This window comes from Schistocerca serialis, chromosome 6 (assembly GCF_023864345.2).
Source record: "Schistocerca serialis cubense isolate TAMUIC-IGC-003099 chromosome 6, iqSchSeri2.2, whole genome shotgun sequence".
NCBI lineage: Eukaryota > Metazoa > Arthropoda > Insecta > Orthoptera > Acrididae > Schistocerca > Schistocerca serialis.
This window is the reverse complement of record NC_064643.1, coordinates 598294614-598315765: the sequence shown is the minus strand read 5'-3', so window position 1 is coordinate 598315765 and position 21152 is coordinate 598294614. Positions and strand designations below refer to the sequence as shown.

The following is a 21152-nucleotide window of genomic DNA, read 5'->3' as shown; positions in this document are numbered from 1 at the left end:
CTCTAGGGGTAGCAGCATTTTAGAATGGAAGGACTGCCTACAACTACAATGGAACTGCTCATTGATGATGACAACAGTTTGCATAAAGCGTGACCATCTTTTTTAAGAGCTGAAGAATTTATCAGAATTCCAATTACTTTAGGAATTGTGGATTTCTTACTTTCATGAAAAAGAAAAAGAAAATCAATATAAAAAAAGCATAAATTGAAACTTGTTTGCTTATCTTGATGTATATACTCTTAATAGTAATTGAAAACTGATTGATATTTAAATATACGTATTTCATGCTTTCTGAAAACAACTTGAAAAAAAAAATTGAAGAATGGTCAAATGTTCTGTATAATCACTAACCCTGAAAGTAAAAAACAAAATAGATTAGAGAAACATTTGATGTCCCTTTGAAGGATTCCTGAAATCATTTACTTCTTTTTATTGGGAAAAGTGAATGAGCAAGAACAATGTTGATGACAGCACTTGTAAGGGAGACATTATTTCTTGTAACAAATGCATTTTCTTTCCTGGTATCTAAAGGATTCTTTATTGAAATGTTTTTGAGACTCAAAAATTGTTGGAAATTTTTTTACATCTTCAGGCACAGTTGACAAAAATATATCAAGGCCATGCAACATGAGACTGCACAGTCTCCATAGACCACAAGACAAATATCCTCCAGTACTCTTTCCACAAGAAAAAAAAAAAAAAAATTCCCAGATGGTGCAACATAAGCGATACATAGAATAACAGATGTGAGTGGTACACACCAAAAGAACATAGTCAACAAGTCAGCACTGCTCCGTGCATATATAGGTGAGAGTCGCTGGTCAGTGTGGTGCAGACCATGCTGTGTGCACGCTTCCTTCAGCAGCCTCTAGTGGTCAGCCCACACTAATACAGTTGGCAGTTAATTTAATCACAAGCATGGCAACAATACCCTGGGCACACTCAGTCACATGCACTCTCCCTCGTGCAAAGAGGGCACCCAGGCGATGGAGGAGTCCCCGGTGGCCCAACATTCATCAGATCAAGAATGGTGGCAGCTGGTGCTGACGGCAGGGGTAGGATGGGCTAGCCTGAACACACGAGCATAGGGCCAGAAGACAAAGGGATGCAGTTACACCCAAGGGCATTGGGCCCATGCGGCACCTGACGACAGCACCATCGCCATCTCTGTATCGTCATCAGCAGGCAGGTCCCAGTGCAGAGGATATGGGGCTGGGCCCACTGGTGACAATGGCTCGGACAATAAGGGGGGCTGGTGGAGGTGGCCCGACTGCAACAACAGGCTGTGGCAACTGACCCAAGTTATGAGACAAACTGGCATCCGGTGCCAAAAAGCTGGAACCTAAGCGTGCCACACAAGGAAGCAGCCAATGAGACATGAGTGCCTCCACAACAGGTGAACCCACGTTCAAGTTGGAGTGTGGGCGAGTGGGCCATGGCGACAGGCTGCACCTGCGACCAGTAGCTTCTTGCAGCACGTGATGGTGCAGGGGTGCAACTGATCAAACTGGTGCGTCCACCTCACTGGCTGTACAGATGCCACAAAGTCAGCACTCCCAGTCGCAGACAACAGTGGCCCATATCCACTTGGGCTGGCAACCGAACCCTCATGCCAACACCGGCCGGATGAACCAGACTGCAGCAGGTGCAGTGCCGGCCACAGGAAGTGGAGGAACGTGTGTGGCTGCTGCCCGTGAAGCAATTCAGCTGGTCTCCATTCCCTCATTGGTGTGAAGGGATATGTGCTCAGGAAACAGAGAAGGGCTTCGTCTGGTGAAGAAACCACAACAAACTTTTTCATTTGGGGCTTGAATGTATGCACTATTATTTTGTGTCTCCATTTGATTGATGGTGGAATGGCGGAGTCTTAACACAAAAAATGCTGTGACAAGAATGAAACAATTGAAAGATGTGTGAAATGAACAGGGACCCATTATAAAAAACTACTAAGGCAACCCCACAACAGAAAAAAACGCTCAAAATCGTACCAATTGCCACCTCAGACGATGTTGACACACGCAGGAGAATGCAAGGAAAGCAGGGAATCCACAACCAAGAGCCAATAGGAATTAAAGGAGGGACCTACAGAGTTTACATGAATGTGTTCCTGTGGCTGGCATGGAGTACTCGGCGGACAGATGCCCTGGGAGCTGCCTGTCATTGGGCACACTGCGAAAACTCAGACAATTTCGTCATCAATCCTTGGAACAAACCAAATCATCTGGCACTGTTAGCTGCAACAGGCAGAAGACATGCTTTGTTAGTGGTGCACATTTTACTGATTTTCACCAAGATAAACTCAAGCTGCAGTCTTCTTTTTTGGCACATCAGTGCAGAAGTGTGCACAGATCAGCTAAGTGAAAAATGCATGCAGTAAGTATGTTTATTTATATATAAGACAACTTAGGAATTTTCCTTTGTGTGAGACCACTTGTAGAGGAACCATGTGCCAATTTGAAGTTCTACATTTCTTTATTTTACTGTTCAAGTTGCTTCTGCATAATCTTTCACTGATTGTATCAATGCCCATTTGTACCATGACATATTGTGAAATTTCGAGCATTCACAACTGCCACGATAAACTCATACTATTATCGTCAATTACAGGCTTAAACTTAAATGTGCTCTTATAAAATCTCTGGGAACAGTATGCCTATCCTCTTTCAAAACAACTGTTCACTAATTTCATTGTACAAATATGTATGAAATGATGTGTGAAACATGTTATTTCTGACAATTTTCAGACACTTACAAAACTATCCTTTGTAAGTTAGTGGTACGAGTGTTTTGGATGCATAATTTATTTTGTAGCAGTTCAGCATTTGTGGTTCACAGTTTTGTCAAGAATACATCACCCCTGAATTTCATTGTGTATCAACGCAAATGAACATGCATTTTTGAGAATTTTTGGAAACTGCCACTGTTCTTTGCATAATTCATGAGCAACATGTAGTAAATTGGTGTTTGAGATTTAGTTAACTGTAGCACATATTCTAACTAATATTTTTTGTTACATCTAGTTTTCCCTTAAAGAGAAGTAGTCCTATATATTATCTGCTTCTATTGCAAATAACTCTGTATTCGAGTTTGCAAACATTTATAATTAATCTCAAAAAGTTTTAGGAAACCAGTAATTTTTACCACAGGTTTTTGTGCTGCTTTAATAGAAATCTCATTTTGTGTATTTGCTTCAATTCTTACAGAGAATTAGCAACTTTTTAGCTCAATAAATTAAAAGATAATCAGTGGCTTAATTTAAAGATATTTTTCATTGCCTTGTATACGCTGCACCAGCCGAAATGCAGCCCCACTGTGAATGCTGTTCTTGAACATGAGAAGAAGTTGTTGACGTTCATAAGCAGCTGGAAATCGCCCTGACTACTGTCCAATTATTAGCAACTGTTGCAAATTCATGTGTTGGAAGAGCGCCCGAGATTTGTGTACCTGTGACATCAATACCAGAGGTACCTTAATGATTACCCTATCCTGTGGATCCTGTCTCCTCTGCAGAAAGTACAGGATCTGTCACTATTCATCCATTTGACTGCAAATGGCATGTCACTGGTAGATCTAGGCATCCGATACAGGGTGGACGGGGACCAGGGAGGACTCAAGAGTGTTGTACCAATCCCTCTAACCAACAAATCTGAGGTGCTCTTACTAACTGAAACTGAGCCAGTGGGACTCACTTCACCTGTTTTGGGGAAACCTGTTTTGTACAGTGCCAAGAGCAGGCAAACACAAAAGGGTAGGAGTCTATTAATCGTCATCAGTTCAAACATATGGCGAATGATAGTACCCATTAGGGAAATGGCAGCAACGGACAGGAAAGGACACAAGCTGCATTCAGTGTGTGCCTGGAGGCCTCAGTCAACATGTTGAAGAGGTTATTCCAGCATCCACTGAGGGCGCAGGGAGCAACCAACTGCAGATTGTGGCACACTTTGTAACAAATAATGCTTGTCATCTGGGCTCGCAAGTCATACTTGGGTCGTTCCACCGAGCGGAAGAGGAGGTTGAGAAGACTAGCCTTAAGCATGGAGTTTCAATGAAACACAATTTGCATCACTGTCTCCAGAACTGATCATGGTCTTTTGGTTCTGAGTTGACTGGAAGGATTAAACTAGAGATTTTGAAGGTTCTGTACAAGCTAGGCTGCAACGTCATGGACTTGCACCATAGGGTTGAGAACTGTAGTGTCCCCCTAAATGGGTCAGATGTGCATGACATATCAGAGACTGCTACTCAGCTAGCTGACTGTGTGTGGGGTGCACACAAAGAGTTTTACAGATTAGGTGACTCTCCATCCAATCCAGATAATGATAGCTGTAGGAAACTCAGAAGTATCAGTGTAAGGCAGAAACAAATGCCTCCCACAGGTGAGAGTGTTAAAACCCTAAAAGTAAACTGCTCAAGCATTCACAATAAAGTGCAAGAGTTTGAAGTGCTCATGAAAAGTAGTGAAGTTCCTATAATACTAGGTACAGAAAGCTGGTTGAAACCTGGAATTGATAGCAGTGTGATTTTTGGGGGAAATTTAAGTGTGTACCAAAAAGGATTTGGTAATGGGAAATGGAAGTGGTGTATTTGTTGCAGTAGAGAAGCAAATCAGATCCATTGACATAAAAATTGGAACTGCATGTGAGATTGTTTGGCGAAGACTCAGTATCAAAGGTGGCCACAAAATGACAACCGGATCCTTCTATTGCCTACCAGAATCATCTCTGATATAACCGAAAACTTCAGAAAAAATCTCAGCCCACTTGTATGTAAGTTCCTTAATCATACTGTAATCACTGGTGAAGACTTTAATCAGCCAAAAAGTAATTGGCAGAATTACAGTTTTGTTAGTGATGGGTATGATGAGACATCATGTGAACTTTACTAAATGCCTTCTCTGATAAGCACCTAGAAAATATAGTTAGAACCCAATTCATGAAGGAAATACAAGGGCTGTTCAGAAAGTAACCTCCGGTTGATTTAAAAAAATACACCAAGTTAAATAAAAATATTTTAATATATACATCTTACAACTACATCTTTGCACTATTTTTCTACATAGTCTCCATAGCGATTGAGGCACTTATCGTATCTCTTCACAAGCTTTGAAATTCCTTCTGCATAAAAATCACCCGCTTGTGCCTGGAGCCAGCCTGTGATCGCATCTTTGAGCTCTTCGTCGTCATCAAACCGCTGTGACCCAAGCCATTTCTTCAAATGCATGAAGAGGTGATAATCACTTGGCGCCAGGTCTGGGCTGTAAGGTGGATGGTTGATAACGTCCCACTTGAAGGACTCAAGAAGGGCCGTTGTTCTGCGAGCAGAGTGAGGACGGGCGTTATCGTGCAAAAAAATGATACCGGAAGTCAGCATACCACGGCGTTTGTTCTGTATAGCCCGTCGTAACTTTTTTATTGTTTCACAGTACACGTCTTGATTAATGGTCGTACCACGTTCCATGAATTCAACCAACAACACCCCTTTGGCATCCCAAAACACCGTTGCCATCAGTTTTCTGGCAGAAAAATCTTGCGAGGCTTTTCTTGGTTTGGTAGGTGAATTTGAATGTGCCCACATCTTTGATTGTTCTTTTGTCTCAGGGTTCACGTACTTAATCCATGTTTCGTCACCGGTCACGATTCTGTTTAACAATGGTTCTCCTTCGTCCTCATAACGTGACAGAAAGTCTAATGCAGAGGCCATTCTTTGAGTTTTGTGGTGGTCGGTAAGAATTTTGGGCACCCATCATGCACAGAACTTACGGTAACCCAATCTTGCTGTCACTATCTCGTACAAGAGAGTCTTAGAAATCTGTGGAAAACCAGTAGACAACTCCGACATCGAGAAACGTCGATTTTCACGAACTTTTGCATCAACTGTCTGAACGAGTTCGTCAGTCACCAATGATGGTCTACCACTCCTCTCTTCACCAACCGTTTTCTCGTCCACTTTTAAATAAACGTACCCATTCACTGACAACTCCTTCACTCATAACTCTTGGTCCGTACACGGCACAAAGCTCACGATGAATAGCTGCTGCAGAATATCCTTTGGCTGTAAAAAACCTTATGACAGCACGCACTTCACATTTGGCGGGGTTTTCTATTGCAGCACACATTTCAAACTGCCACAAAAACTAAACTAGCGCAGGTATGACGTTCACTCGACCACGGCTTGATGCCAACTGACCTGTTGAGTGCGTGAACGCACAGATGGCGTCACTACTCCCCCCACAACCCGCACTGTGACCAATCGGAGGTTACTTTCTGAACCGCCCTCGTATATTAGATCTAATGGCAACAAACAGACCTGACCTCTTTAAAGGATGCCCACATCGAAACTGGTATCAGTGACCATGACCCAGTTATGGCAACAATAATTACCGCATTACAAAGAACAATTAAAACAAGCAGAAAGATATATATGTTCAATAAACTAGACACAAAAATCAGTAGTGTCATATCTCAATGAGGAACTTGAAACTTTCAGCACAGGGCAGGAACATGTATAGGAACTATGGCTCAAGTTTAAAAGAATACATAAACACACACTGAATAGATTATGTACCCAGTCGAACAGCCCATAATGTGAGCAAAACTCCAAGGTATATAGTCACCATAAAGAAACTTCTAGAGAAAAACAGAGATTACTGCATAATAGGTGTAAAATAAAGCGTAGGTCTATAGACAGGGAGATGCTGAATGAAATGCATTTGGCTGGCAAGGGAGCAATGCACAATTCTTTCAGCAAGCACCACAGCAGAATACTGTCAAATGATCTTTCACACAACTCAAAGAAATTCTTGTCGTATGTAATGGCTGTCAGTGGCACCAAAGTTAGTGTCCAGTCCCTAGCAAATGAGACAGGAACTGAAATTGAGGGTAGCAAAGCAAAAGCTGAAATACTTAACCTTGTTTTCAAATCTTCCTTTACAAAGGAAAACCCAAGAGAACTGCCCCTATTTAATCCTCATACCACTGAAAAGATGAATGAAATAAGCATTAGTGTCAGTGGTGTTGAGAAACAGCTGAAATTGTTAAAATTGAACAAAGCTCCAGGGTCCAATGGAATCGCTGTCACATTCTATACTGAATTTGCAGCTAAATTAGCCCCTCTTCTAACTATAATCTATCGTAGATTTCTTGAACAAAAAGCGGAGCATAGATCTTGGAAGAAAACACAGGTCATAAAAGTTCACAAGAAAGGAAGTAGAAGTGATCCACAAAGTTATCATCCAATATCCTTGACATACATTTGTTGTAGAATCTTAGAACATATTCTGAGCTCAAACATAATAAGGTATCTTTAACAGAATGACCTCAGTGCCAAACAACATGGATTTCAAAAACATTAATCATGTGAAACCAAACTCGCACTTTTCTCGCATGAGATGCTGAAAGTTCTGCATCAAGGCAATAAGGTAGATGCTGTACGTGTTAATTTCAGAAAAGCATTTGACTCAGTACCACAGCTATGCTTATTGTCAAAAGTTCAATCTTATGGGGTATCAACTGAAATTTGTGCTGATTTGAGGACTTTTTGGTAGGGAGGACAAAATTTGTGACTAGACTGATGACTTTTGGGTAGGAAGAACACAGCATGTTAACTTGGACGGAGAGTCGTCATCATCAGTTGTAGGAGTAACCTTGGGTGTACCCCAGGGAAATGTGTTGGTACCCTTGTTGCTCATGTTGTGTATTAATGACCTTGTAGGCAGTATTAATAGCAACATCAGGTCTTTTGCAGATGATGCAGTTATCTATAATGAAGTTACATAATATTCACTCAGATCTTGGTAAGATTTCAAAGTGGTGCAAAGATTGGCAACTTGCTGTAAATCTTCAGAAATGCAAACTTGTGAACTTCACAAAACAAAGAAATGTAGTGCCAAGGACCACTGCTGGAAATAGCCAACTCATACAAATACCTAGGTGTAACATTCTGTACGGATATGAAATGGAATGATCACGTAGGCTCAGTCGTGGGTAAAGCAAGTGGTAGATTTCAGTTTACTGGTAGAATACTGGGGAAGTGCAAACAGTCTACAAAGGAGATTGCTTACAAATCACTTGTGCAACCCATCCTACAATACTGCCCATGGGACTCACACCAAACCGGGTTAACAAAGGATATTTGACATACACAGCAAATGACATATACAGCAAATACAGGTTTGTTTAATCTGTGGAAGAATGTCACAGAGATACTGAAGGAACTGAACTGGAAGACTCTTGAAGATACGAGGGTTGAAACTTTAATAGTGGCAACTATTTATTTACAGCTCGTACAAAACAGATACATGTTTCAAAGTTTTACTGACCTTTAAAGTAGTCACCAGCATTGTGTATAACCCATTGCCAGCAATATGGAAGTCGTAGAATACTCTTAGCAGTGGCAGTTGTGTTGACAGTTCTAGCAGTGCAGTCTATTGCCCGAGAAATTTGTAGCGGTTCTGAAGTGAATGCCCTAAAGTGTTTCCTTCAGTTTAGAAATAGAGTTGAACTCACGAGGGCGTAAATCAGGGAAGTGCAAGGTAGGTGTTATAGCACTTAGCAGCCCCATCAGTCAAACAAATCAGTATCGGCTTGCATTGCACGTGCTTGAGTATTGTCCTGCAAAATGATGGCCAGGTCCTACAGAAAGTGTTATCATATCTGTCTCTAAGCTGGTCGTAGGTTGTGTTCCAAAAATGAACAGCATAGAGATAGAAGTGATGACATCTTCTGCAGGACCTGACCATCAATTTGCAGGACAATGCTCAAGCACGTACAGTGCAAGCTGTTACTGATGTTTGACTGATGGGGCTGCTAAGTGCTATACCACCTACTGCACTCCCCTGACTTAAGCCCTCATGAGTTCAACTCAATTTCTAAACTGAAGGAAACACTTCATGGCATTTGCTTCAGAACTGCTACAAATTCATCAGGCAATAGACCACGCCGCTCGATCTGTCAACACAACTGGCACTGCTAAGAGTATCCTACGACTTCCACACTGCCGGCAATGGGTTATACACAATGCTGGTGACTATTTTAAAGGTTAGTAAAACTTTGAAACATGTATCTATTTTGTGCAAGCTTTAAATAAATAGTTGCCACTATTAGAGTTCCAACCCTCATAGATTAAATATCCTCAGAAAGTCTATTAACAAAGTTTCAAGAACGGGGTTTAAATGGTGACTCTAGGAATATACTATAACCCCCTAGATATTGCTCACCTATGGATCGTGAGTAAAAGATTAGAATAATTATTGCATGCACAGTGGCATCCAAACCATCATTCTTCCTGCGTTCCATACCTGAGTGGAATAGGAAGAGTCCCTAAGAACTGGCACATTGGGATGTACCCTCTGCCAAGCACCTCACCATGGTTTGTAGAGTATAAATGTAGATGTACATGTAGAACTGTGTCAGTGGCAATGACAGCTCCTATGTGTGAGCTCGTAATTGGATTGAGAAATCCTCAACTGCGACCTGTGTTTCAATATCAAGATGGAAGACAAGCAATTCTTCACAATCAAATTCAGTATCAAGATCCACAGGAAAGCAGGACAAGGCATCCACACTGGCTTCTTTAGACGTAGGTCGAAAATGTATTATTAACTGTAGCGAAACAAGAACAGTACCCAGCATTGTAGGTGGCATGCTGCCTTTTCAGGCAAGGAAAACAAGGATTTATGGTCAGTAATGTAAACATGGAGAGAGAAAAAAAAAATAATTCTGGAGACTACAGACTATAGCAAGAGCCTCTTTTTCCACCTGAGAGTAATGTTGCTGGGCCAGAGAGAGAGATTTAGGGAGGGAAAGCAACTGGTCGTTCAGAGCCGTTGGCGTATCAGTGCGCAAGGACTGCACCAAGGCTGTACTGTAAGGCATCAATCCCCAAAACTAATTGCTGGTCTGCAGAAAATGTAACTAAACAAGGGGCCACGAGTAGTTTGGATTTGAAAAGCATTTTCACAATGCACGCTCCAGCAAAAAGGTACATTCTTACGTGACAAGGCATGCACCAGATGGGCAAATGTGGCTGCCCTTGGCAGGAATTTATGGTAGTAGGGTATATTCTCTAGGAGGGCCTGAAGCTCCTTCTCAGTTGAGGGGTGAGGGATAGGCATAACAAAAGAGATGCAGTGTGGTAGAGAGCGAACCCCATCCCGCAACATCTCGAATCCCAGATAAACAATAAACAGTTTAAAAACTGAGATTTCTTGAGGTTACACCAAACCTGTGGACAGTAATATAAAAAACAAAGTGAGCAAGTTTTTCAAGTGTTCAGTCATGGAGAAGCCCGTGATAACAATGTCATCCAGATAATTAATGTAAGCCAGTACAGACATAGGCAACTGTTCTCAAAATGGTTGGAAAATAGCAGTAGTGCTAGCCACACCAAGAGGAAGGTGCAAATACTGATAGAGACCAAAAGGAGTAGTCAAAACACAGGAACCTGCAGATATGCTTCAGACAAATCAGTTTTAGAAAAGTACTGGCCTCCCAATATTTTTGCCAGAAGTTCCTCCTGGCATGGGGGAGGATATGTATCCACGATTAACTGCATGTTGACTGTAGTACTGAAGTCGCCAAAGAGGTGAAGATTCCCCGCTGGCTTCCAACCAGCAGAGTCCACCATTTTCTAGCCATTGCTGGTTGGACCACCCATAGAAATTGAAGTCCATTTCTGATTTCACTTGATCTATCAGGGCAACAGTAATAGGATGCGTACAACAAAAATGAGGGCGGGTGAACTGTGTTGATGACAGAAAATCCAAATGTCTGAAATCCATCTGTCCTGAACAAGTTCTCAATACTGGCAACAGAAACCAGCAAAAATGTAATGGAACAAACCCTTGACTTGTAAAAGGCAGATACCATAAACATTCACAAGAGCATTATGTTCTGTTTGTTATAACTGACCAGCTTCCAATTCAATAATGTCACTGCACCACCTGCATCGATGTATAGCTGGAGCACTTGGCAATGTGGCCCTTCTTCTGTCAAGTGTTACAAGTAGCCCAGCACTTAGGGCATGCTAAATGTTTGTGCTGAATGAAACGGAAAGGACAAGATAGAAACAGAGAATGCTGACGTTCGTGCTGTGGTGGTTGTGGCTGCTTGGGCCAGCCTTGGTCCGCTCGCCACTGGGTCCACATGTTTACCACTGCCACTGCCACTGCCACTTCATCGTGCAAACTATCTGTCATCTTGTGACACTACAGCCACATCACCCCACGTTTCAGTTTGGCCACTCACTGTCTGAGAAAATTCAAAATATTGTGCTATTTGCAAAACTTCTGCCAACAAGGGGTTTTCATAGAATAAAGCCTTTGGGTGCGCTTCCTTGTCTGGAGCTAAACGGATAATTGCGTTACACATCAGAGTCTGGAAAAAAGTCATTGAGGCATCAGTAATGAACTGACACTTACAGCTAAGGCCGTGAAGTTCGGCTGCCCAGGTCCTGTATGACCGGTTGAGTTTCTTGGGGAATTGGTAGAATTCAACTCGCACTGTTATGATGTGCGTTCGTTTGAGGTGGTAGCTGGACAATAAACCAACATGTGATCACGAGTAAGAGCTGCCATTCACGTAAAGGGACAAGCTGACACAGTCATTGGTACATCTTAGGTGGAATCCACAAGAAGAATAAGGTTTCGCACAAATTCGAGTCTGTCACACCAAAAACCAAAATAGGCTTTTTGAATCTTTTCTCATAAACTTCCCAATCCTCAGTTGAATCATCACACAGAAGAAAAGTGGGTGGACAGACCGATGGAATGGTACCTTGTCTGTTAATAGAAGCTTACAAAGTGGTCACCCCTGAAGTAAGCTGTTCAGTCAGGGAGGGTAGCATGGCGTTCATAATGACTTAACCTGATGAAACTGCACTTAATTATTGCACACTCGGAAACAGTTTCAAACTTGCCAACAATTATGTAGTATCCAAGTAACATAAATATGACTTTATTCATTAACCTCTGAACAATAACGGAAATAAGCCTCTTGTGACTCCACATGTAGCAAGTCAAAAGAATCATACAGAAGGGACAACAGAGGTGATACACAGACCAACTGAAATGAGTGGTACAAACTAAAAGAACATATTGAGTGTGAGTCAGTGCTGGTCTGCACGTATATAGATGCGAGTCGCTGGTAGACAGTGTGGCGGAGACTGTGCTGTGTGCATGCTTCCTACAGGTGGCCTCTACTGGCTGGCCTGCACCACTACAGGTGGCGGTTGATTTAAGTACACACACATGGTCACACTACACTTGGCGCACTCACACTCACTAGTAGTAGGATACAACTACTGGCATCTCATTTGCTGTATGTGACTTCAAGCATCATTCAAAGGCACAACCAAAGTTTCTCTAAACTATTTTATTTCTTACTTTTAGGCAAATGATTTCACAAAATATCTGATTGCTTTTTTTCTTTCTTTTTCAATTTTTTTAAAATTAATTCCAGTATTAGCATCCCATCCTCAAAGCAGAAATGCATAAATTTGTATAGTTGTTCCTTCACATTGTGCATTGTTTAAAGCGTTCATGAATTTTGACTTGGTAATTGGTGTTCGGTGTCCCCCCCCCCCTCCCAACTCCTATATTTTAGCTGCAGTGATCCAATTTTTGAGTGCATCTTGCTGGTGTTTACTTTTACTATATCTCCCTTCCTACATATCTCATTTGTTTATACTCTTTGTGGCACACAGTTATTTGGATTTCCATTTTTCTGTATCAGTCAGAACTTAAATTCATTATTTTTTGAGATCAGTATTTCTTGTGGCATCCATGGTTGTTTGTCTTCAGTTTCCTCCTCTTTAGTTAGATCATTTGACAGATTCTTTCACTGAAAAGTGACTGGAAAAAGTTCTCCAGGAGAAATGATTTTTGGTTAGATTTAAAACTTGGTTTGTTACCTGTTAGACATTTTATGTTACTGGGCAAAGCTGAAAACTTTTTGTTGCTATATACTGAATACCTTTCAGAACCACTGGTAGCTTTAATAATGGGTAATACATGTTATTTATTCTTCTCAAATTGTGATGGATTATTTACAATGAATTTCGTTATTGAATATGTATATTGTGATGGTCGATTTAAAATACCAACTCCTTGAAGTACATACATGACAGTCACCGGTGAACACCACATATTATTCTTATAGGCCAGTTTTGTGCAGTCAATACTTTCTTTCTAAGCGATGAGTTAGCCTGCTAAATTATTTGACGGCATTACTGATCAGTACATCTAGTGCTACCTCAATGATACATTGTCTTATTTTCTCCCATATTACAATTTCTTGATTCATCTTGTCTGTGTTCACTCAACACTTCTTAGCTGTGTTTCTTTTAGTTCTTCTACATACCACTTAGTCCCAGTTGTGCTGCTTTGTTGCTTTTTGACTCAGTACTGCACTTGGTTATAACTATTGTGTGATCACTATGAATGTCGACACTAGGGTAGGAATGACTAGATATTCTTTATCTTCTATTTGATTAAATATAATCTATTTTGTACCTAGAACTATCTCCTGGTACTTCACACGCACATCTTCTTTTGTTAGGAAATTTGAATTGTGTTCATTATGACCATTTCACAATGTTCATAGAATTCTAATAGTGCTTGTATTTATTATACAAGTTTTCCAGTACAACCCATTTTGAACTGTGGCTACAAACACAGGCAGTAAAATCTTCCATTATTACAACATTATCATTTTTCTTTGTTATTTCTAGCAGGTCTTCTACTTTTTCATATATATCTTTAACGCATTCCTCTTCAATGTTCATTGTTGAAAAGTATACCTGGATACTTCATAGACCTACTGAGAAAGTCTTTATCTTTACATCAGTTATTGATCACATTGTTCCTCCACCTGTCCCTTAGAACAATTGCTACACCTCTTGATCTTCGCTTCTCTTTGCCAGTGAAAATGACTCAGTAATCATCTGATATGAAGTCTCCCCTGACTTCCTACCTAGTTTCTGATATGCCTAGCTTCACAATTTCTTTTAATTTTTCTAGTTTCCCAGCTTCATGTAGATTTTTCATATTCCCTGATACAGTTTTAAATTTTTTATTACTTTTAGCTTTGCTGTGGTTTATACCCCTGCCAGATCCTGGGCTTTATTTCATATGATCAGTGGTCTGATTTATTTCCTTCTTTCTGTACATTCTACCAACAGAGTTTGAGGTATCATTAAGGATCTTTAATGATGTGGCTTCTCCTTGCCTTTCACATTCTCCTACTGTTAATCTTCAGTGAGATTCATTCACATTTGAGATACAATTCTCAACCCAGGACAGTGTATCACTTCTTTGGAAATAGGGTCTAGTGGCATTTCCTATTTCCTCTAGTCATACAATGAACAGTAGGCTACTTGCACATTTAATTGCATTACAATACATTTTCTTCTTATTGAAGTATCATTAGCCACAATTTGAATACGACAGTTGAATTATTAATAAATACAACTATTTATGACAATCTTTTTCAAGCATGCAAAGAAGAACTTTGAGCAACCATAAAATTATCTGATCACTTCCAGAGCAAATTAAATATGTCAAAAGAAAATACAATCAAAGAACAATCTACAACAACTTTTGTCTGATAACACACTCTGTGCAATAGAGGCTTTTTTAGAATAGTGTATGCATGCAAAGACGGGGGGATTGTTACAGTTGATGAATTTAAACAATTGTTAACTGAACCGTCAATTGCATAATCACATGATTCCTAAGATGTATAATTCATGACAATGATTAGCTTGTAGCCACATATACATCAGAGACAGAGAGAGAGAGAGAGAGAGAGAGAGAGAGAGAGAGAGAGAGAGAGAGAGAGAGAGAATGAGCCTTTATTCTTGTAAATCGGTTCATACCTTCTTCAACATAAAGAGGTATAACAAACATAGAGATGTGTAAATAAATACCTCACTAATAAAACGGTAGTTTGTCAACAAACAGTCCATAACAAAAGCAAATTATTTTTTCTGCTTGGAAGATGAAAGTGAGGCTGTATGTCTGACAAGGCACAGGATTAATGTAAACTTTCTTTATTTATCTGACATAATGGGGCTGCAGTGCTGAATGTGAGACACATGGACAATCTTTGTTTTACTTTCATTTTTTACCATTCATTAAAACTCAACAATAAAAATTACAAAAATGGTATAAAGCAAAGTGTATGAAATGAAACAAAACTCTGTGGTCATTTGTACATCTACATGCTGCTATAAAAATAACACCACTCTTTAGAAATCAACTGCATGTGCATTTTTGAAATGCTTGTATCAAATAATATAAATCTGAAGTTCATACATGTAATTTCAAGACTATAGCTATTTTTTCAGCTATGTGATTTGATTACCTGTTTTTAGCTCTGTACAAAGTAAACATCCTACAGCATCCAAGTATCTCTACCAAGAAAGAAACACTCATATTCATACTATTAGTCTACTAATCGGTGCTGTTCACACTTGCAGTAAACCTTAAAAAGTTGCAACATGGAAAGTGGAAACAATTAGAGCAGTTACCTCCAGGAAGTTTACAGACTGTAATCGTAGTTTTGGAGGCAGGGACTCATCATAGCACAGTGGCTCAAGTGCAGCCCATGGATCAACCAATGAACATCCTCTGTCGTCAGCCACTTCTTGTAAGCGGTGAAGTATATGAGGAAGTAGGGCCAAAGATTCGGGTGCGGGACCATTTCTGAAATGTATCCAAAATTCATGATCTTGTGTTATGTAATTTTCTTGTTACTCTTTCCACACTAAGTTTCTTATACAAATTTTTGGGATAGGTTTTAAAAATAAATGTTCATGTTTAAAAGCATATTCAATCAATTTCAATCAGCTGTCTGCTTCACCCTTCCTGTAAACAATGTTTCCACTAAAAACTTAACTTCAAATAACTATGTTACTGTAGTTTTATAATGTCTGTTTGCAAAACAGGAAATTTTAACAATGATTATCTAAACATAGGACACCTTTCTTGCAAGCAGTGTTATTTTCATGTTTTTACTTGTAGCAGGCTGTTTTGTCTCTCTCCACACCATGTCATCATCTCATGAGGAGAATTACAAATGGTGTTGTACCAGATTTGATCATGCATTCTCTGTTGTTATTTTCTACATGTGAACAATGTATCCATCCCCCCCCCCCCCCCCCCTCTAACCCATATGTGAAATTTATTTATTGGTTTTGCACAAATATCCCTGTCTTAAACTTTGAAGAGAAATTGGTAACTCTTCCAGTTTTATATAGCAAAAATGCTAAATCATCATCAATAAATGGTAGTATAAAATAAAATAAATTCTTTTGTTTCATATGGAATGTGATAACAAAACTGTAATGCACATAGCAAAATTCAAGAGGTTTTTGTTTGTGTTGATCACGAGAATAACAGACTGCAAGATACGGGCAATCGCAGATGGTGGGATTATTGGTAGTTGGGAGCTCTAATGTTAGGTGCGTTATGGGGCCCCTTAGGGACTTGGCTGACAAGGAGGGTAAGAAAACCACTGTGCACTCCGTGTGCGTACTGGGTGGAGTCATTCCAGATGTGGAAAGGGTCTTCCCGGATTCCATGAAGAGCACAGGGTGCAGCCAACTGCAGGTGGTTGCTCACGTCGGTACCAATGGTGGGTGTCACTTTGGATCAGAAGATATTCTCTGTGGTTTCAAGTGGCCAACAGAAGTGGTAAAGGCTGCCAGTCTTGCTTGCAAGATGAAAGCAGAGCTGACCATTTGCAGCATAGTCGACAGGACTGATTGCAGACATCTGGTACAGAGCCGAGTGGAGGGTCTGAATCAGAGGCTCAGATGGTTCTGTGACCGTGTAGGCTGCAGATTCCTCAACTTGCGCCAAAGGATGGTTGGGTTTCGGGTTCCGATGAATATGTCAGGTGTCCACTAAACGCAGAAGGCGGCTACATGGGTAGCAGGGGCTGTGTGGTGTGGACTGGGCGGTTTTTTAGGTTAGAGGGTCTTGGGAAAACACAAGAAGGGCTTCAGTCACAAAGCGTGCAGGCTGAACACAGGAAGAACGTAGATACAGGAACCATTGGTATAACAGTTGTAAACTGTCGTAGCGGTGTTGGGAAAGTACCAGAGCTCCAAGCGCTAATGGAAAGCACCGATGATCAAATCGTTATAGGCACTGAAAGCTGGCTAAAGCCGGATATAAGCTCAGCCAAAATTTTTGCAAAGAAGCTAATGCTGTTCCGAAAAGATAGGCTAAACATGGTTAGCGGTGGTGTGTTTGTTGCTGTCAGAAGTAGTTTAACTTGTTGGAATTGAAGTAGATACTTCCTGTGGGTTAGTATGGGCACAGGGCCTTGGTGGCAACCAGAATAAAATAATAATTGGATCCTTTTACCGACCTCCCAGTTCACATGATACAGTTGCTGAAAGGTTCAAAGAAAACTTGAGTTTGATTTCAAACACATACCTGACTCATACAGTAATAGTTGGTGGTGACTTTAATTTACCCTTGATATGTTGGCGAAAATACATGTTTAATTCTGGAGGTACGCATAAAATATCATCTGAAATTGTGCTAAGCGCATTCTCTGAAAATTATTTCAAGCAGTTAGTTCATGAGCCCACGCAAGTAGCTAACAGTTGTGAAAACACACTTGACCTCTTAGCAGCAAATAATCCTGAGTTAATAACGAGCATCAAAACCGATATAGGGATTAGTGAACACAGGGTTGTCATAACAAGATTGAATATTGTAATCCCCAAATCCTTGAAAAATAAGCGAAAAATATACCTATTCAAAAAAGCAGATAAAAATTCACTTGACCCCTTCCTGAGAGACAATCTCCACTCACTCCAAAGTGTAGACCAGATGTGGCTTAGATTCAAAGAAATAGTATTGGCAGCAATTGAGAGATTTACACCAAATAAACTAACAAACGATGGAGCTGATCCTCCTAGGTACACAAAACATGTTAGAACACTGTTGCAGAAACTAACGAAACAAACATGCCAAATTTAAACAGATGCAAGATCCCCAAAATTGGCGGTCCTTTACAGAAGCCCGAAATTTAGCTCTGAGTTCAATGTGAGATGCCTGTGAGAGTTTCCACAACGAAACTTTGTCTCAAAACCTGGCAGAAAATCCAAAGAGATTCTGGTCATATGTGAAGTATGTTAGCAGCAAGAAACAATCAATACCTTCTCTGCGCGATAACAGTGGAGATACTATCAAAGACAGTGCTGCCAAAGCAGAGTTACTAAACACAGCCTTCCGAAATGCCTTCACAAAAGAAGATGAAGTAAATATTCCAGAATTCGAATCGAGAACAGCTGCCAACATGAGTAACGTAGAAGTAAATATCCTTGGAGTAGTGAAGCAACTCAAATCACTTAATAAAACCAAGTCTTCTGGTCCAGACTGTATACCAATTAGGTTCCTTTCCAAGTATGCTGACGCATTAGCTCCACACTTAACAATAATATACAACCGTTCGCTCAAGAAAGGTAGTAGGAATAATCCACTAAATTACAGGCTCACATCGTTAACGTTGATATGTAGCAGGATTTTAGAACATATATTGTGTTCGAACAACATGAATTACCTCGAAGGAAACAGTATATTGACACACAGTCAACATGGGTTTAAAAAACATCGTTCCTCTGAAACACAACTAGCTCTTTATTCACATGAAGTGCTGAGTGTTATTGACAAGGGATTTCAGATCGATTCCGTATTCCTGGATTTCCGGAAGGGTTTTGACACTGTACCACACAAGCGGCTCATAGTGAAATTGCGTGCTTATGGAATATTGTCTCAGTTATGTGACTGGATTTGTGATTTCCTGTCAGAGGGGTCACAGTTCGAAGTAATTGAGGTAAAGTCATTGCGTAAAACAGAAGTGATTTCAGGCAGTCCCGAAGGTAGTGTTATATGCCCTTTGCTGTTCCTTATCTATATAAACGATTTGGGAGACAATCTGATCAGCCATCTTCGGTTGTTTGCAGATGATGCTATCATTTATCGACTAATAAAGTCATCAGAAGATCAAAACAAACTGCAAAACTATTTAGAAAAAATATCTGAACGGTGCGAAAAGTGGCAGTCGACCCTAAATAACTAACAGTGCGAGGTCATACACATGAGTGCTAAAAGGAACTTTGGTTACACGATAAATCTGTCTAATCTACAAGCCGTAAATTCAACTAAATACCTAGGTATTACAATTACAAACAACTTAAATTGGAAAGAACACACAGAAAATGTTGTGGTGAAGGCTAACCAAAGACTGCATTTTATTGGCAGGACACTTAGAAAATGTAACAGACCTACAAACGAGACCGCCTACACTACGCTTGTCCGTCCTCTTTTAGATTACTGCTGCGCAGTGTGGGATCCTTACCAGATAGGACTGACTGAGTACATCGAAAAAGTTCAAAGAAAGGCAGCATGTTTTGTAGTATCGCGAAACATGGGAGAGAGTGTCACAGAAACGATACAGGATTTGGGATGGATATCATTGCGACAGAATCTTCTCACGAAATTCTAATCACTAACTTTCTCCTCTGAATGCGAAAATATTTTGTTGACACCGACATACATAGGGAGGAACGATCACCACGATAAAATAAGGGAAATCAGAGCTCGTACGGAAAGATATAGGTGTTCATTCTTTCTGCATGGTATACGAGATTGGAATAATAGATAACTGTGAAGGTGGTTCGATGAACCCTCTCCCAGGCACTTAAAAATGATTTGCAGAGTGTCCATGTAGATATAGATTAGAGAGATGCAGGAGTTCAGAGCATGTATGAAGGTATATAAGCAGTCAAACAGAAATGGAATAACATAATGTCAATATTAATGATACGAAATATCCTCCATCATGTACTACACAAAGAATTATATATATGTACTACATTAAGTTTAGTGTAAATGTCAAGCTGGACAACATTTTGCTCAGGGTTATGGTGCTGGATCCATATGAAGGGTTTTTTGTCAGGTAGATTGTTGTTGTTGTGGTCTTCAGTCCTGAGACTGATTTGATGCAGCTCTCCATGCTACTCTATTCTGTGCAAGCTTCTTCATCTCCCAGTACTTACTGCAACCTACATCCTTCTGAATCTGCTTAGTGTATTAATCTCTTGGTCTCCCTCTATGATTTTTACCCTCCACACTGCCCTCCAATGCTAAATCCAAGTAGATTATGCAACTAGAAACTAATTTGGCTGTCTTGCCAGTAAATTAAAGGTGTTAACAGAATATAAAGACAAACAATAAAATTTTTCTGACTTAGTAGCTCATTTGCGAAGAAAGTAGAAACTTAAGTACTTGTTGCACCAATATCAAACACTCGCAGAAAGGTGGGACCAGATCATAGCAAGAAATAATGAGTGTGTCAAAATGAAGTCTGCAGATAACAATTCAAAACTTAAAAGCAGTTTTTAATGAGACAAACACAGTAAGTGTAATTGTAATCTTCTACAAAACTAAATACAGTGAAGCAAATTCTTTGAATACTTCTGATATTGCAGAAATTTTAATGTTTGTTTTATGGAATACATGGAGCAATCACAAATATCTAAGTTCATGTTCTGAAGAGTTTAGACAGCCAATCCAATCTAATATTGGTACATGATGAACTTTGGATACAATCACAAAAAGTGCTATAAAACAGTGAACTTTTTTTATGTTTCTGGTACAAGAAGAAATTAGTTTTCTCTCACAGTTACTGCAGACACAAAAATGATGTTCAGAGCCTTGAATTATTCATGTGATTATCTTAAAGACTCCATCACTAAGGCGCATGTTATTTGGCATGTATAGTCAGTCAAGGTGCTGATTTGTCTCAACCAACTCAAGGTTGAGGTAAATCTAGTTTTAGAGCAAAATTTGCAGTTTTGACAATACAGATAGCCGTACCGTAGGTGCAACCACAGTGGAGGGATATCTGTTGAGAGACCAGACAAATGTGTGGTACCTGAAGAGGGGCAGCAGCCTTTTCCGTAGTTGCAGGGGCAACAGTATGGATGATTGACTGATCTGGCCTTGTAACATCAACCAAAACGGCCTTGCTGTGCTGGTACTGCAAATGGCAAAAGCAAGGGGAGACTACAGCTAAATTTTTTCCAAGGGAATGCAGCTTTACTGTGTGGTTAAATGATGGTGGTGTCCTCTT

At 40.2% G+C, this 21152-nt stretch overlaps 1 protein-coding gene across 2 annotated transcripts in view; it reads right to left on the bottom strand.

Annotated features, from left to right (window-relative positions):
- Positions 1-21152, bottom strand: part of LOC126483846 (NBAS subunit of NRZ tethering complex-like) — a 405587-nt gene that overhangs the window by 36160 nt on the left and 348275 nt on the right. For both annotated transcript variants that reach the window (XM_050107060.1, XM_050107061.1), the window contains exon 37: positions 15529-15703. In XM_050107060.1, coding sequence (XP_049963017.1) covers positions 15529-15703 — 175 coding nt within the window. The remainder of the gene's footprint in view (positions 1-15528; positions 15704-21152) is intronic.